The 17,675-nt window shown below is 37.3% G+C and overlaps 1 protein-coding gene across 36 annotated transcripts in view; it reads right to left on the bottom strand.

The window, feature by feature from the left end:
- DTNA (dystrobrevin alpha) overlaps nt 1-17,675 on the bottom strand; it is a 380,851-nt gene that overhangs the window by 114,896 nt on the left and 248,280 nt on the right. For all 36 annotated transcript variants that reach the window (XR_004258916.1, XM_032245355.1, XM_032245335.1 and 33 more), the window contains 2 exons: nt 17,281-17,348; nt 7,193-7,273 (listed from right to left, as the gene is read on the bottom strand). Coding sequence is in view for 35 of the 36 variants with exons in the window: in XM_032245355.1 (XP_032101246.1) it covers nt 7,193-7,273; nt 17,281-17,347 (148 nt within the window). In the remaining variant the exon portion in view is untranslated. The remainder of the gene's footprint in view (nt 1-7,192; nt 7,274-17,280; nt 17,349-17,675) is intronic.

Consider the following 17,675-nt stretch of genomic DNA (forward strand, 5'->3'; position numbering starts at 1 on the left):
TTGTGGAAGTAAAAGTGCTTAGTTGGCACAGCTTCCATTTATAATACAGAAGCAGAACAAAGGGAAGGAAGTTGTGTGTTACATCTAGATGCCTGGAAATGAGATTACAGGTGTGGCTTAGTTCACAGGTTATGCAGTGGTAGCAGCTTGAGCAAAGCTTCCTGCATTCTTTGAAATAAAAGTCTACTAACAAGGAAACAAAACCCTGTATTTTTAAGATCTTAAAAACAAACAGAAGAAGCAGCTTTAATTAAACCCATATCATAATCATCAGGACTTTAAAATCATTGCTTTTCTCATCCAGAGGCTTATTCTGATTAAGGGGAAATAATTTTGCAATAGGTCCAGGGTGCCAGACAGGAGCAGTTTTCCCATTGTCCTATTACATAGCATCTTTAATAGGTTCGTTTATGTTCCACTGCCACCACCAACTTTCCCACAGGGAATTCTTGGGAACATTGTATTCTAGCACAATGCATGTTCCTTTATTCTAAACAAGTGTCTAGAATGATTCAACATCAGGAATGAAAATATGTAGCAAAAACATTTGCAACTATACAAACCAAGATAATTGTGCTCCAAGGGTTAGTCATCTCCAGTTTATTTTCCCAACTGTGATTATTCCTGCTTTTCCTGCTGACTCCTCGACTAGGGAGAACCCTTTAATCATTCTCTTTTAAATGCAATTCTTTCTCTGGTTTGATTTCTCTTGCCTGAGTTTCCTACTTTAAACTTTACATCCAAGATGTTATACATCATTATCTGGAAAATACAAGAATCTATGTTCTTGAGCAGCTTGGTCGATTCCTGGTGCGTGGTGTCACATATTTTCTCCTAGTTATTCAAACATGAATCCAGGAGCTTCTGTGAAGGGATTTTCCAAATGATATTATGATCCCAAATTAGTTGACCTTAAAACATGGATATCATCTGAGTGGGCCTGATGTAAACACGTGAGTTGCTGAAAAGCAGAGTCTTCTCTGGCTGGTCATAGATGGGGAAGTCAGAGAGGATACACTAGCTGGGCTGGAAGAAGCCACAAACACCTCTGCCGTCAACAGCCAACAGGGACCATGAGGCATGGAATAAGGGAGCCAGCAAGGAAACCAGGTCTCGATCCTACAACCACAAGAAAATAACATTTTCCCACAATGACTGCACTTAGAAGAGAACCCTCATCCCAACATGAGAACCACAGACCCAACCAGCACTTTGATTTCAGTTGACTGTAATGCTAAGCCAAGAATCCAGTCGTGCTGCATTGGATTTCTGATCTACAAAAACTGTAAGATAACAAATGTGTGCTGCTTTAAGCTGCTAAATTTATGGTAATTTGTTACCCAAGAATAGACAATTCACAGTGGCAGCTAAAAATCCACATATTCAAACATGAAGTAAGGAAGACAAATATACTGATACACTAGCTTGAAGAAAAATGAGTGGAATACTAGTATTTACTACTAAAAACATAGCTCAAGGCTACTCCTGCCACATAAGACCAGTGTTATTCTATTCACCTGACTGGTGAGAAATGAATCTAGTGGAGCATATTCATTCATTCATAGAATATTGATTCACAACCTACTAGTTACATGACACTCACTTGGATTACTTTTGTGGTGATAGGGAAACATGTATGTAAAAAGGTAACTAAATTTTTTGGTTCACAAGAAATTAAAAAAGAAATTTAGAGACAATGACATAGAAAAAAGCATGTGTTCTAACTTAACATATCTGAATGAAGGATACTTTTAAAATATTTCAACTACTAGAAAAAGAATATTTTGAGAAACTCTGACAGCCCAGATATAATTACAGACCTTTTCTCCTCTTTTCCTTTTAAATACAATTTTAATTAAATTTTAGTTGATATGACTAACAGAAAGAAAATTCAAGCTGTAACCAATAGGACTAAAAGATGGTGCAATGTTAGTTGTGGGTGTAGGATAGAGACCTGGTTACCTTGCCTTCTCAATTTTTGTTCCTACTATTAAACAGGAGGGATTAGATATTTCTGATTTATTCCTCTTGTTTCCTTTGTTGTTCATGAATTTAGGGCGGCATTTCATTGAAGCCAAAGTAATTTCTGAAAAAAGAGATCTGCTGACATTACAGGGTATCTGGATCATTAACCACGTCAATGCTGACCAAGGAAATAATGTTCTATCAGAAACAGCTATTTGTCTAAAATAAAGGCTGAGATGATGCCATTTTATGCATGCGTATTAGAGTCTATGGGTATTAATTTTTGTGGAAAGTTAACAAAAATCCTGGAAGCTAAAGAGAAGGCTATTGATTAGAAAGGATCATTTAAAATATTATTTGTATTTTTTGTTGTGCTCCATTCCTTCTGGAATATAAAATAGCCAACTTGGTGTCCCCTAATTTTTTAGAAACATTCATTCTTTTATTTTGTTAGAGAATGTGCTAGTTATGATGGAGAAGGCGTGGCAGGGTATGAAGATGAATGGTAAGGGGAAGAAGCGATTTGCAAAGGAGAATCCTTTGACTTAAAAAAAGAGATGGGTTTTTACAAGTGTCTTTTATAGCAGGGATTGGTCAACATTCCTTTTGTGGACTAAGAGGCAAAATCAGAGATATTGTATCAGTACATATATAAGAAGAGAGAAAAAGAATTTCCACAACATTTTTACTGATGATGTTAAATATCCAATAATTGAGTACATTAAGACAATGCTGGCCTATCAATGTGAAGAATGTAATTCTTCTTGGGGGCATACATTTTTAAAAATTGAGGTTATAAGTCAGTGTCCCCTGTTATCGAATCAATTACAAATATTCGTCTGTAAAAACTATTAGTTCATGCTATACAAAAAGGTAGGTTCTGGACCTCATTTAGTTCATGGGTCACAGTGGCCTCTTGTTCAGAGTCCTTAGCGAATCCCGGGAACTGATTATTCTCAGCATACATTAGGAATTGAATAGAAAAAAATAAACATGACATCAGTGATAGGAACAAGTGCTCCATATGGAAAATCATAAACAGAATAGGCAAGGGCTGTGAGTAATGAACTATGGAGATTTAACCAACATATATGAAATCTGAATTTGGATAATAGATACAAAAGAAATCGCCTAAAAACCTATACAGTCTGTGCTATATCCAGACAATATTCATTTTTTTCTAGGTGATAGCTTTATAAGGGCCAGTTTTTGTTTTTTTCTCCTCCTTTATGTAGTTTTAAAACTTAGTTTTGTTAGTATACACAATAAATTTTAAATGAGGTATGGACCTAAAAGTAAGCAATCTATTTTCAGTTAAGATTCATTGATTTCTATGAAGTAAATACTATGAGCTTCTGTTATGGTTTGAATGTTTGTATTTGTGTCTTATGTTGAAAGTTAATCCCTTACTATGATGGTATTACGAGATGGGGCCTTTTAGCCCCACCTCATAATAACACCAAGTCCTTACTTGATTAGGACTTGAGGGCAGAGCTTTCATGATGAGGATTAGTGCCCTTATAAAAGAGGCCCCAGGCCGGGTGCAATGGCTTACATCTGTAATCTCAGCACTTTGGGAGGCTGAGGCAGGCAGATAACCTGAGGACAGGAGTTGGAGACCAGCCAACATAGTGAAACCCCATCTCTACTAAAAATACAAAATTAGCTGGGTGTGGTGGTGCATGCCTGTAATCCCAGCTATGGGGGGCGGGGGTGGTGGCGGTGTGGTTAAGGCGGGAGAGTCGCTTGAACCCAGGAGGTGGAAGTTAAGGTGAGCTGAGATTGCACCATTGCACCCAGCCTGGGCAACAAGAGCGAAACCCAGTCTCAAAAAAAAAAAAAAAAAAAAAAAAAAAAGAAAAAAGAAAGAAAGAAGAAAAAAAAGCTTCAGAGGGCTGCCTTGCTTTGTTTCTTCCACTATGGGAGTACACAATGAGAAGGGGCCACCTGGGAACCAGAAGGCTGCTAGATACCAAATCTGTCAGTGCCTTGATTTTGAATTTTCTAGCCTTCAGAACTATGAGAAATAAATGTTGTTTATAAGCCACTCAGTTTATGGTATTTTTGTTAGAGCAGCCCAAATATAAGACACTTTCCAATAAAGCAATGCACTTACAAATATGCTTCCTACGTTTTGTTTCTTATTTCTTTCATTGTAGAGTAAAACTCCATTACAAGGTATCATAATTTATTGTGGGTTAGGCTTATTGCAGACTAAAATTACTTTCCTCTAATCAGGAAATATATTCAATGTTGACTAATGTTATGTCATGTAAACATTGCTGCTTCTGGTTGGTTAACTTTCTAGAAGGAAGGCTTCAACTTTGATTAAGATAAGCCAAGATCAATTATGTAAGCATTTTACAAATACCTCTGAACATCACAACTGCTGTATTTATTGTTAGGAAGGAAAACTCTGCAAAGATATATAGTACTTGCATTTAATCCTTCTGATCAGAATAGAAACAATTTTTAAGAGCAGCTTAATTTAGCAGAGCATTCAAAATATACTTTTTCTTTCTTGAGCCTTAACTTGGTCTAACTTTTGTAGAATGTAACATCTCTTCTCATCATGAAATGCTGAATAAATTTTATAAGGTAGACAGACTGTAAAGTAAATAAGACTTTCCTGATATCTCCTTCTCTAGGAAAGTCCTATCAGGGACCCTCATCCCCAACAAGTCAGGGCACATATTTCCTGAAGCTCTCACATATCACATACATATTTCTATCATTATCTTTCTACACAGTGTTATAAATCTGCTTAAAAGCCCACCTGCTCAATTAGATTTTGAGCAACTTGAAGGCAGGGATTGCATGTCATTCATCATCACACTATCCTTGGTACCTAGCACGATGTCAAACGCATAGCAGGAGCTCATTATACACTTACTATTAAGAGGTCAATGAATGGACACACTGAAGGGCCACTGGATGCATATAAGCTTCTATTTTCACCCAAGGATGGATTAGCATTGTCATTTCTTCCCTACTGTTTTTCAAGAAATTTCAAAACAATTCTGGATGCAGGATAAGGATGTGGGCCAGAAAAGAACAGAAAGAGGAAAAGGAAATGCCCAAGAATGAGAAAGGAACTTTCTCAGACAGCAGGAGGCATGGGATAAGGCCTGTGGACCACAAATGGGGACAACACAGTGTGTGTACCTTAATGTTGAGTGCAGTGTTGCCAAGGGCCCTGAGTCCCTGAGTCCTTCACTTCCCTTCCCTTCTTTTCCTTTTTTTCCTTTTTTGCTTTTTTTCTGTGTTCCTTCTTACCATTTTGTACTCTTTTATTGGAAATCCCTAGCTTTCCTGAAAGGAGCCTAAGAAAGGCTCTTGTTGGCAAAGCTTTAAGGAGGACAGAGCTCCTACCCCTATTTTCTGCCTTCCCCTCCGATTTTGAGGCCACTGTAGTGGTAACATGTGATAAGAGAGTGGGACAATTGAATCCCTTTTAATTGCTGAAAACACAGAGATTCTTCTTTTTGTTTTTAACATGGGTGATGGGTTTGAGGTGGAAGAGGAAACTTCTGTGGAAACATTTTCCTTGGCCCCTAAAGCCAGGACTGGAAGTGGCTTTTATTGACTCATTAGGACTATAAATACAGCGAGAAGTTGTTTCAACATCTGTAATACTTTTCTCACTACTCATTTTAGATTTGTTTAGCTTCCTGCGAGGAGTCAAAACATCTATGTGATGTGTGACCAATGCTATAGTTTGAATGTTTGTCCCTTCTGAAACTCGTGTTGAAACTTAATCCCCAATGAGGCAGTGTTGAGAGGTAGGACTTTTAAGAGGTGATTGGGTCATGAGGGCTCTGTCTTCATGAATGGATTAATCTACTCATTTATTAATAGGTAATCACAGGGGTGAGGCTGGTGGCCTTATAAGAAGGGGAAGAGAGACCTGAGTTAGCATGCTCAGCCCCCTCGCTATGTGTGCCCTGCACATCTTGAGACTGCAGAGAGCCCCACTGGTAAGAAGAGTCTCACCAGATGCAGCCCCTTGACCTTGGACTTCTGAGCCACCATAATTGTAAGAAGAAACAAATTCCTTTTCTTTATAAATTGCAAAAGTTTCAAATATTCTGTTATAAGCAACAGAAAATGAAAATAAGACAACCAAATTATGTTCTTCTTCCATCCCTTCCTTCCCCAAACTTCAGCCCAGTGTTTAGCCATTGGGGCTGGAGAATAAGGTGTAGATGAGAAACTCGAGGAATAGATGCATACTTGATTAGCTGTAAGCCTAGAAGCCTGGGGCTGAGGTGACCTGCCCAGGGCCCTGGGAAACATCTACTAGAGACTCTGAGAGGGTAGACATGTGGAGATGCCTGGTTTCTACCTTTACCATGAGTCTAATTACCATGCCAGTTATTGTAGAACTATGTGTATATATCAGGAGAACATTACAGTTTTCATTTAGAAAACTTCATCCAATATTAATTAAAAATGAGACACTATTAATTTTTATAGCAGTCATTTTTTTAAGAGAAAATAATAAGTTCTTATGCATGAACTATGAATTAATATTTTTTTTCCCCAAGAGAAAATGGATGTGGTAATACAATGGAAGTATTGACGCAGCAGAGAATCAACCTGCTAATTGTGACTAGTGATCTAGCTTATTGCTTACATTTTTAACTTTGGAGAGAAATTGAAGCAAGCTCTTTTGTTTCTTTAAGTATTGTTTTCTTTTCTCATTTTTGTCTTATGTACACAAAGGTAGATAAAACTCTGACACGAAGGGCTAATTTTGTTCTTTCAGAAAAAAAATTAAATGTTTTCCAAAAGCTTTAAAATATTTTCCTGTCCTTGTACAAGAAAATACAAATATAAGGGAGATTTAATGTTTGATATTTATAAACTTCTTGGAAACCATTCCGATGGTAATGCATTTATGAAACCAAGGTTGGAGAAAAGAAGAAAAATATCCATCCAGATTTAAACCATTTCAAGGTAAGGATTATACTGCATATGTATCCAGAGGTTCATCATTTTAGTATGAACTGAACAGTTCATATGCTGTAGTATTTATGCATAATTCAGATTTCAAGACAGACTACTTAGGAGCCATCTCTACCATGTGTGCATCATAATACCCCTTTTATTGTTGTATAAACATTCTTATTAATATTTGTAAGAGAATCTAGTTTAATAAACTTAGTACCAAATGTAAACTATAGGATTCATGGTGGTAATTAGTCCAAACAACTGGCATACTTACAATTGCATTTCTTCTGAACAAACCTAAGCTTGCATGCTGTTCTGTAGGTGGAGAGTCGGATGCGATCCAGATCTTGAGCCCCTAGTGCAGGGGAAAAAGGACACATATGGTATGCCATGTGTGCAGAAAGGAATTAACAATGTTTATGAATAAAACAACTGCAGATATAATCCTTACACCTAATATTATTTTTATTAGACTATAAATATAACTTTAAGACTTGAACAGGTCTGTCCTATTCAAGGACAGGTTCCTTAGGTTCCAGGGAAAAAGAGTACATGGAATCGACACTGGAGATCAGGTTGTCAGCCATATTCATGGATCAAGAAACACAATGTCATCCCTGTTGTGCTCATCACTTCTGAGAACAATCTGCCCAAGCTGTGACCTACAGTGAAACAGCTAGATGATACAGATACTATCATCAAATAATCATTTAAAATGCACTGCTATTGGTCATTAGAACTTGGCTGTTAGGTGACCATGTACTGACTGTTGCGCATCTTCTCTGTATGACTTTAGGCCAACTGCTTTTAGGGTTTCAATTTTCTCACTTGGAAGATGGGGATGATGATAATAATAGTGCTTATTTCACAGGACTGTTGTAAGGCTAAATGAGTGAATATATCTAAGGCACTTAAACGCTGTCTGGCACACAGTAAGTGCTGCATAAGTATTCATTTTTAATACTAATAACTTTCTTGTGAGCCTTCCTGTCAATATCAGAGGAAGAGATGCCTTTCTAAAACAACCTCTACCCTTTGTTTATTGTGGCTTCCAGTTCCTTCCTAACTTAGAGGGAACACATTCCCTATATTCTTAAACAACTTTCCTTATTCCACTCTTCCACTTAGGAGTCTAGCATGGCTCCTGATGCCCAGAACATCAGGTCTAGAAGCTCCACTCAGAATCCATGCTCATTCTCTGGTTCATTCCACCTTACCTACTTAACGACATTGCTCACTACTTTCTACCACAGAATCTCGCCTAGGCTCGGATAAGTCTCGTCTCAATACCCTACAGATGGGCTGCTTGTTACATCAATACCTGAGCTTCTAGTATTCCTCCCACTTTTCTTTGAATGAATTAATCTCCAGACTGTGAATAGAACACATTAGACTTTCAATAAATGTCTGCTTATCTCCACTTCCACATATTTGGCTTTTTAAAGCCCATGTTTATGGTTTATAACAGATATAAAGGCATGTATTGAATTTTTATCTTTACCAGTCATACACTAATAAAATGTGCTATGTGAATCCTTTAGAGTAAAACAGAATAACAAGTAAATGAACTATCCTGGAAGCAATTATATTAGAAGGCCAATTAAGTGTTTCTCAGTGAAACTCAGGATGAATTAGCAAGTATCCCTCACTAGGGCACTTAGCATTTCCTCAACTCAAACCGATATCTTCAGATTTACTTAAAGTGTTGCCCATAGTCCTATGACTTTGTGGTTTTGTAAATCAAATCATCAAATGGTCACTCTTAATAAAGCTTATTATTTAACAAGCAGGCTTATTGACACTGAGCACTTGAAGGATCAAAGAGATGGGGAACTACTCTTACCCAATGCAGGAATTCCTTTAGAAATGTTCTCAAGAGATGACTATTACTTGTGAAAATAAATGAACTTTAGTTAGTAAACTTCAATTCTGTCACTTCCCAGTTGTGTGAGTTTCACCAAGTTTTTCCTTGGCATCTCAATTTCCTCATGGATAAAATGAGATAACAATATCAACTTTACTGGCTGGTAATAGATAGATATGAAGTCTTGACTTCTGCACTGGGAACATAATGACCACTTAGCAGTGAATAGGCCATCTTAAGGGCTTCATGTGCCATTTCTGAACAATAATAGTGATAGAAATTTCTTTTTTATATTTGAGCTTTGATTTGCCTCCCTGTAACTTCAACCTATTTGATCTAGTTTCCCCTGGAGTCATATACTCTTTTCTCCCTGCCACTTGAGAATTCATTTCTCAAATATTGCAAAACATCTACATTATCCTTATCAGCATCTTCATTACCATCTGAAAATTATGTACAAATGTCCCAGTTATCATGGACTTTAAAATTTATCTGGGGAGGTAGCTTCTCCTTGACTTTCTTAGGGTAACAGATGTTCAAGTCCACAGCCATTTTAGGTATAGTGTTTATCTGTCTGGCACCCAGTAGGGCTTCAATTCATGGAAGTTGCTATTATTATTTTCATTATTATCAAACATGGTTTGAGACCCTTAAACTTTCTAGTTACCCTGTTCTATGACTGGCTAATGTTTCTTTAAAATTAAGTGTCCAAAATTAATCCAAATAACTATTGCTTTACCTGTAGAGAATATACAGAAAGCAATTATTACTACCTTTGATAAGGACTCTTAACTAATGTGATCTTTTTTTTTTAAATAGCTCATTATGCCAGGTTTTATTAAGTTTGAAGTTAATTAAAAAACTGGTTTGAAACATCATATGTGCTTCTACATAAGTCAAATCTTCTGTATTTTCTATTTAAATGCCTATTTTGGAGCTAAGGATAGGACTTCGTATTTATCTGGTTAGTTACTTTTGAAATATAGCTCACACTTTGAACTTTTCTGTATCTTTTAAAATTCTTATTTTGTCACTGGAACTTCAAAAATCTTTCCTAGTTTCATGCCTTCTGTAAATCTGAGAGACTTATGTGGGGAATGAGCTCTCTAGGATGCCTGATAACCAGAGACAGAGAGACTATCAGAAATGCTTGAATGCCAAATCTGCTTTTGCTCCCTGATGAGGATATAGTTTTATTGGTGCTAAGTTTGGCTCAGCAATCAGGAGAGTCTCAATATCTGTAAATAATCACTTAAAAGAAAACATTAGGGGCATAGGTTATTTGTGTAAGTTCTTAGTGCATAATGATTTAAGATCCAGATGAAAAAAGGATTGTGATGTGGCATATAGTTAAGTTTCTCACTTTCTGTAAGACTTTACCCTCTGAGAATGATAACCCTGGCACCTCTGCACCTTCCTCTGATTGAAGTCCTTGGGGAAATATGGCAAGGGTGCACTTCTCCAGGATGTGGAGATGCTGCTTTGGGCCTGAAGTGCACTAAGTGCTCTCTCCTGTACTGTTGCTGTGTGGACTTAACTGACCCTGTGCTTTGTTCAAGAACCAGGAAGAGGTCTGTAGATATATAAATACTGTATAAATTCTTCCTGGCTGATGATGTAAACCCTGAATAGTAAAAGGGATGTGGTGAACAATAAAATTTAGTGTGACAGATATAGCAGCACACTACTGTGCACAGTCAACGTATGTGTTAACTGGAGGATTCATCCAGAAAGGAACCAGAAGAAGCTGGGCTGAGATATGATACATAGCCTCCTACTCCGTTTATCTGCCTTGCCAAAATAAATTTCTTGGCCAGGCGCGGTGGCTTACGCCTGTAATCTCAGCACTTTGGGAGGCCGAGGTGGGCAGATTGCCTGAGCTCAGAAGTTTGAGACCAACCTGGGCAACACGGTGAAACCCTGTCTCTACTAAAATTAAAAAAAAATTAGCTGGGCATGGCAGCGTGTGCCTGTAGTGCCAACTACTTGGGAGGCTGAGGCGGGAAAATTCCTTAAACCTAGGAGGCGGAGGTTGCAGTGAGCCAAGATCGTGCTGCTGCACTCCAACCTGGGCAACAGAGTGACACTCCATCTCCAATCAATCAATCAATCAATCAATCAATTTCTTTTTCTCTGCCCCAACAAGCCATGAACTTAACCCAGTTTTACATGTGTGGTCTTTTCTCGAAAGTTTATAAACCCAAAAACCTACTTTGGAATTAGTTGTGTGACTTCTGTGTCTTCATCCAAGTCATTGATGAAAACAATGGACCAAAACAAGGCCACAAACAGCTTTCCAGGATACTACTAGAAGCCTTGCTTCAAGTTGACTGACCCATTAGTTGTGCCTTTAGACACAGTCATGACACTCCCTGTAAATCTTCCTAACTGTATTGTGACACAGTCCACAATTCCCCAACACATGTACAGTCTAAGACCTTTTGTCAATACTTTGTGGAAATTAAGGTTAATTTTTATCAGATGGTATTTTCCTGATCCAGCAGTCTGGTAATCTTATTAAAAAGCATATTATCTGACTTATTTGTTAAAAGGATAAAATTTAAATAAAAGAGTAAAGAAATAAAATTAACAGAGCAATCTTTGCTCTTACTATGTTGACATGTCTAGAATTACCACTATATTTTGGCCAAGATCTAGAAAAACATCCAGTTCATCATGAAACTTATAACAAGTTCATAACCTAAACTCAAAGGAATCAATATTTTTTCTTTTTAATAAAAAAGTACAGAATTTTTCTGTAACATTTTTTTTCAATGTGCTCTTCATTATTTTTCAAAATAATGGATAGTGGTTTTTTTTGAATTATATCACTGTGATATATTTCTTTAAAGTCTGGAGATTCCACTCATTTAAGTGATTTGTTAGTTTTGCTTCATACTAATACAGTGGGGAATGGCATACATAAATAAAGGTTGAGATAAATACGATTTTCTCTACTTCTATATATATTTGAAAGTTTTCATAATAAAAAATTAAAACAAATTTATTTAAGGCAACTTAGTGCTCTTGCACCATCTCCTCAAACCTCTTGTACTCAAGTCATAGTTGGAAGGAAGCAATAAATATGACATCAAAGATACAGTTAAATTCTGATGGTTTACACTGTTATCAGCAGCAGTTTTTCCTTTCTTTGGCCCTTTTTAAAAAGATTTTCTTTCTTCCCTTCTCCCTCTGTCCCTACTTCCCTCTCTCCCTCCCTCTCACTCCCTTCTTTGCTTCCTTCTACCTTTCGCCACCCATTTATTTATTCATTCATCCAATAAACCAATCAATTAACAAATCAACCAACCAGTCTTATCTAATTTTTGGTTTTACTTTTTGCACTCTGAACATTTTCACACAATTCTTGTATGTTTTGCCTTCTATATTTTGACAGCTCATTATAAAACCTTCTATTAATATATCATCATTTCAATTCTTAAATATTTCATTAATTTAAAAGTTCTGCTCAACATATATTTACAGAATAAAAATGAAGTCCATGATGAACCTGCTGCCTGAACTCTGCCATGCTTTATCATTGGCTCTGTGTGTGTGTGTGTGTGTGTGTGTGTGCGTGTGTGTGTGTGTGAAGGAGGGAGGGAGAGAGAGGGAGAGATACTGAGAAGAAGGTAAAGGAGGAGTTTAGGGGTAAAAATCATTGTTATCTTAGGTAGCTGAATGGGATAGAGTCTTCCTCATTGAGCTAATTAAGGTACAAACAGGGGGGAACAGGTTCGTTGATGGGTGAAGTCGGTTCTGGGCTAAAGAGTCTGAGTTGCTTGTAAGATGTCCAAGTGGAGATATCCAGTGGATAGCTGGATATAAGGATTAGAGCTTTGGTACATTCCAGGAAGTATCAACAAGCATACAAAACGTAGTAGTGTGCTCTACTGGGTCAAGATAAGAAATATTTTTCCAACAGGAGACTGTGTGCACAAGTAGGACTATTCTATATTCTAGTGACAAAATGAGGCACAAACTTGGGACTAGGAGTGTCCTCCCCACTTCTGAATTGTGCCCAGCTATTTGGCAGTTGTTCAAAAACTGCGTGGCTTTGGGAACACTAGAAGGGAGCCGTCTTGGCAGGGACAAGATGTTTTTGTGATGGACATTATTAGTGGAGCTGACAATGAGTCCTCCTCAAGCTGCTTCATTAGCAGAAGACTTGACAAGTTGACAAGACTGGAAGGGAAGTTTAGCTTATGTGCTGCCTTTTTGGATAAGCTGGCAGAATGAGAAATGGGAGGTTGTTCTGGGGTACTCTGAACACTCAAGAGCCATAGCAATAAAGGCAAAGCCTTGAGAGAAAGACAAATTGTATATGGAGAAAACTGGTCAAGAAGAAAACTAAATTCTCTGACTTCAGTGCTAGAGGGTACTAAGAGACAGAAAAAGAGAAGTAGAGGGGACAGAAAAAGCAGCAGACTGGGCTGGGTGGTGACATAGAGAGAATTTCTGGGGTGGTGATCCATGGTGTCAATATCTGAAAGAGAGTAAGGAGCATGAGAAACAAAGAAGCAAGTGAAAACAGTCCCCGTATCCATGATAACCTGTGGTGGTGGGGTCATTCATGTCATTTTTCTGATGTTTTTAGATCGGCATTCCTAAAACTCATAGTGTGCATTTCAAAATCATGCCTTAGGTTCCTTTCCAATCGTGCATATGCTGACTCCAGCCAGCAGTCTGAAGGACAGCCTGCCTTCAAATAATTCAACAGTATTTAGGCTGGGTGCAGTGGCTCATGCAGTAATTCCAGCACTTTGGGAGGCCGAGGTGAGTGGATCACTTAAGGTCAGAAGTTTGAGACCAGCCTGACCAAACATGGTGAAAACCATGCCATCTTTACTAAAAATACAAAAATTAGCCAAGCCTAGGGGTGCACCTGTGGTCCCAGCTACTTGGGATGCTGAGGCATGAGAATCACTTGAACCCGGGAGGCAGAGTTTACAGTGAGCCGAGATTGCCCCACTGTACTCTAGCCTGGGCGACAGAGTGAAACCGTGCCTCAAAACAAAAATAAAAACAAAAGCAAAAGCCAAAAACAGTATTTGTTGAGTAATTTCATTTGCCTCCCTTTGGTTTCAGGTTCTGTTTCTGCTAAGAGGCCAGTGGCGACACTGTCATTTCTCCCCAAGACCTTTCTTACCTTGTTAGGCAGCCTTCCATGTTCTCAAACAGTGTTTTCCATTCGCTTCCCTTCCATTAAAACCTAGCCATCCTGTGCCCCATCAGCTTTTAAACAAGCACTGATTCAGCATCTAAGGTGAATGGATTTGAAGGCACATGTCCTAGGTCTATCCCTAAAAAGGAGTTCACAGCAGTGAGTGGTATGGACATGTTCACAAGTAACTACCAGGTAAGGCTAAGTAAATGTGCTCTGAGAGTAGAAAAACAGAAAAGAAGGACAGTTTAATTCCAAGAACAAATTATTCTGTTAAAAGTCAGTCCGATAAACTTATTTGAGCTGCTAGGCTTATTTGATGGCTGAAAAGCCAAGGTGAGGATGACGTTTATATTCAACTAGAGTTTTTTTTTTTTTTTTTCCAGCTTTCATACACAGTACAAAGCAAACTGATAATTAGGGCATTATTTTGAAGACAATTTTTGGTTAGGGGAGAACTTGTATAGAATTTCTGAAATCAAAGTAGGTGGTCACCCAATATTTTATATAAAGCTATTAAATCAGCTATTAAATCACCTGAATTTGCCAAACTTTCTTATAATTGCTCTCTCTTTCTAAGGCCAAGAATTTCTCAACTTGCCTGACTTTAGACAGACATCTTCCTTGCCCTAGGCTTCTGACCTCTGTTTTCTTACAGCATTTACTTTAGAAAACTTTTCATTGTAAATTCCATGCTGCTTTGAGATGTAAATATCTTGCCAAGTTTACAACTGGGGAATGTCTTTCTCAAGAACCTGGGTGCCAGCCCTTTGAAATATAATTATTGAAGGAGGTATGTATCACCTCTATCTCCAAGTCTTATCAGGAGGGTAGAAGCCTAACTTTTAAATATGACAATTAGCAAACAGATGGCCTAATCACATTGACCAACCTCCTCCCTGAAGTCCTCCAGTATTTTTCCCCAGTGCTTAAAGTACCTCCTGACTTTTGTTCTAGGGAAGTTGAGTTCAGTCTCTCTCCCCTGGTGCAACAGTCTTGAAAAAAAACTCTTCCTTGCCTGTTTAACTCTGTCCATTACAATTTTTCTTTCACATATCTAATTTCTAAAGCAAAAGAATCTCATTGGCACTTCCTTTTGTCGTTTTCTTCTTTAAATATTTTCTAGATAATACTTAGATGAAAAGATTTATAAGTCTAGTCCTTTTTTTCTCCCTGTCTAGAAAGCACAGATTCCTAGAAGTTACTTTTTGAATCTTGATGTCAGTCTTCTCTGATAAGAGTTTCCGTTCCTTTCTTTGGTGTGCTGCTGATAGAGCTGGGATACCCATATATTTTTCAATCATTTAACACATTCTCAATGATATCACCTTTCTCTTTTGTGTGACAGTCTACCTGTCAAAATCAATTGCTCCCTTTGAAACCAGCCAATTGTTTTATCCAACATAATCCTACTTATTGTGGATGTGTCCTACTTAGTGCTGATAGAAACATGTTGCTCAAACTAATAAATTAATAAGGTCAGACATGTTTAGCTGTTTTTGCCAATCTTTGACTTGGAACACCCAGGGAGAAAAGACACATATTTGGCCTGTTTATCCATTCTGACCATTAATCAAAATAACTCATAGAACTAATAATTCTGCAAGATTTCGCTGGGATGTTTCTATGAAAATATAAAGTTACAATTTGGGAAGCAAATGCATGATTTTCTTAAGTCTCTCTCAGTTGAATAAAAATTTAGAGTTGTCTTATTTCTATGTCTCTAAAAATCATATCAAGCTTTCTTTGAGTTGGGCAATTTTAATTCAATAGACATTTGTAACATACATATTTGAGACAGGCACTGCATCAGGAAAGCATAGGGATACTTAAAGTCAAAGAAGGATTTTTAAAAATCATTAAATATGCATACTTTTATAGTTCTATACAGTGTGCTGTCTGATACAGTCTTTAGTGTTATAATGATAAGTTCAAAGATTTTTCCCAGATTTTATTTCCCTTTTATGGTAAATATTAATTTTTTCTACTGTGTCTGAGAAGATATTGTTCTATGATACACTCTTGCCTTTTTAACCTAAGAATATGCTGTTGGAGTACACCTGTGCTGCTTTGGATTTTGTTTAGATGAACAGGCAGTCACTAGGCTCCTTGCCCTGTTAGATTTGTACCTGCACAAAGGTCACAATTCCAGGCAAAGACACAGTGCCACACACGGGGTCTAGGAAATTAGAAGGCCTGGCTGAAAATCTCACAAACACTCTAGGCACATCTCTAAAAGTGGAAAAAGCAGGGAACACGATTGAGATTTCCCACATCAATTTTAATTTTCTTTCCTCTGTTAGTTCTAATGCTATCTTTGTACCACCAGATGATTAGGGAATAAAAAAGGAAAATATGAATCTTATTATCTGGGACTTTCCTTTTTCTGTTCTGACCCTCATTCTTGCCAATCACTTCCAATCTTTAGTAGAAACCTAATTTTGTCTACTGCCTTCTTAGGGAAAAAGGCTTACAACTCACTCCTGCACATCCTCATTCTGCATGCAGGAAGAAGAGACAAAAATATATGAAGAGAACCATGCTTTTTCCTTTATAACATTCAACTTGAGATGTGTGGTTTACCCATAATCAAGTTCATTTTCTTTATGAATAAGAAAAATGGTCTACAAGGGAGATGCTACCAACCAATTACTTATACAGCAAGTGTGCACGTACATAAACCAATAGCCTTTATTGAATAGATTCTTCACTGGAGTCAGTAAACATAATTAGTTTGGTTTCCCTTGTGTGGCAGGTCACCTCTAGGCTCCTTTATCTTTTATTTTCCTTAGTATTTTGAAAAAACAACTTTGCAGAATAGATTCTCCTCTTCTACATGAAGTTCTGAATGACAGTTTATAGTTTGTCCAGTAATCATGACTAACTTCTCCTTTCCACGTAAACATATGATATCATTTGGCAGGGAAGAAAGTCAATAATTCATTTCACAAATTTTATCTAGTGCCTGCAGTATGCCAGCTTCTGTGACAGTGCAGAGGGATGAACATAGACTTTAAAGTTTAGTGGACTTATTAATGTTAACACTAAATAGTGTTCACCAAGTGTCCATGTGTGTGCGTATATGTGTCCATATAGGTCCATAAACTTTTTCTTCCATATAAAATATATAGTCTAATAACAAATTATGGTGAATCACTGACTAGCTGAACTCTTAACAAGTAAGGGGGAAAAAAGGCCAAAATGTACAATTCATGAAAGGAACTTAGCATCCTAAGGAAAGGTACAAATGTCATAAGGGTAAGTGGTTATTTCCAACATTTTCATGAGTACTCAATGGAAACTATAGGGTGTTCCTTAAAAGTTCCATACTTACTCATCTCTGCAAATAGCTGTCTTCTTTCTGCCATGGTATTTCCTCTTTTTCCACTATCTTCAATCATTCTATGAGACAAGATGGTTACAATGCGTATTATCCTCACGCTATTGAGGCAAGAAGCCATTTATCTGTAAACACACTTGCTGTATTTGTGCCACAAACATATAGAAAACCTATTTAAAACTGTGTGTTTTAAAAAGTACAGCTTTACTTTTACTAACCTAAATTGCTGCACATAGTTTTCCATATATATTATTGTTGTAGTTGTTATAAAATTTTTATTGTCTAACATAAAAATAACTACCATAGCAAATGACCTTGTGCTATAACTAACTACAGCCATCTACCATCTGTTAGGTGATTTGTTTCACATTCAGTTTCTCTTTCAATTT

The sequence above is a fragment of the Sapajus apella genome, unplaced genomic scaffold, assembly GCF_009761245.1.
Source record: "Sapajus apella isolate SASKATOON/1434 unplaced genomic scaffold, GSC_monkey_1.0 scaffold57, whole genome shotgun sequence".
In the NCBI taxonomy this organism is placed as follows: Eukaryota; Metazoa; Chordata; class Mammalia; order Primates; family Cebidae; genus Sapajus; species Sapajus apella.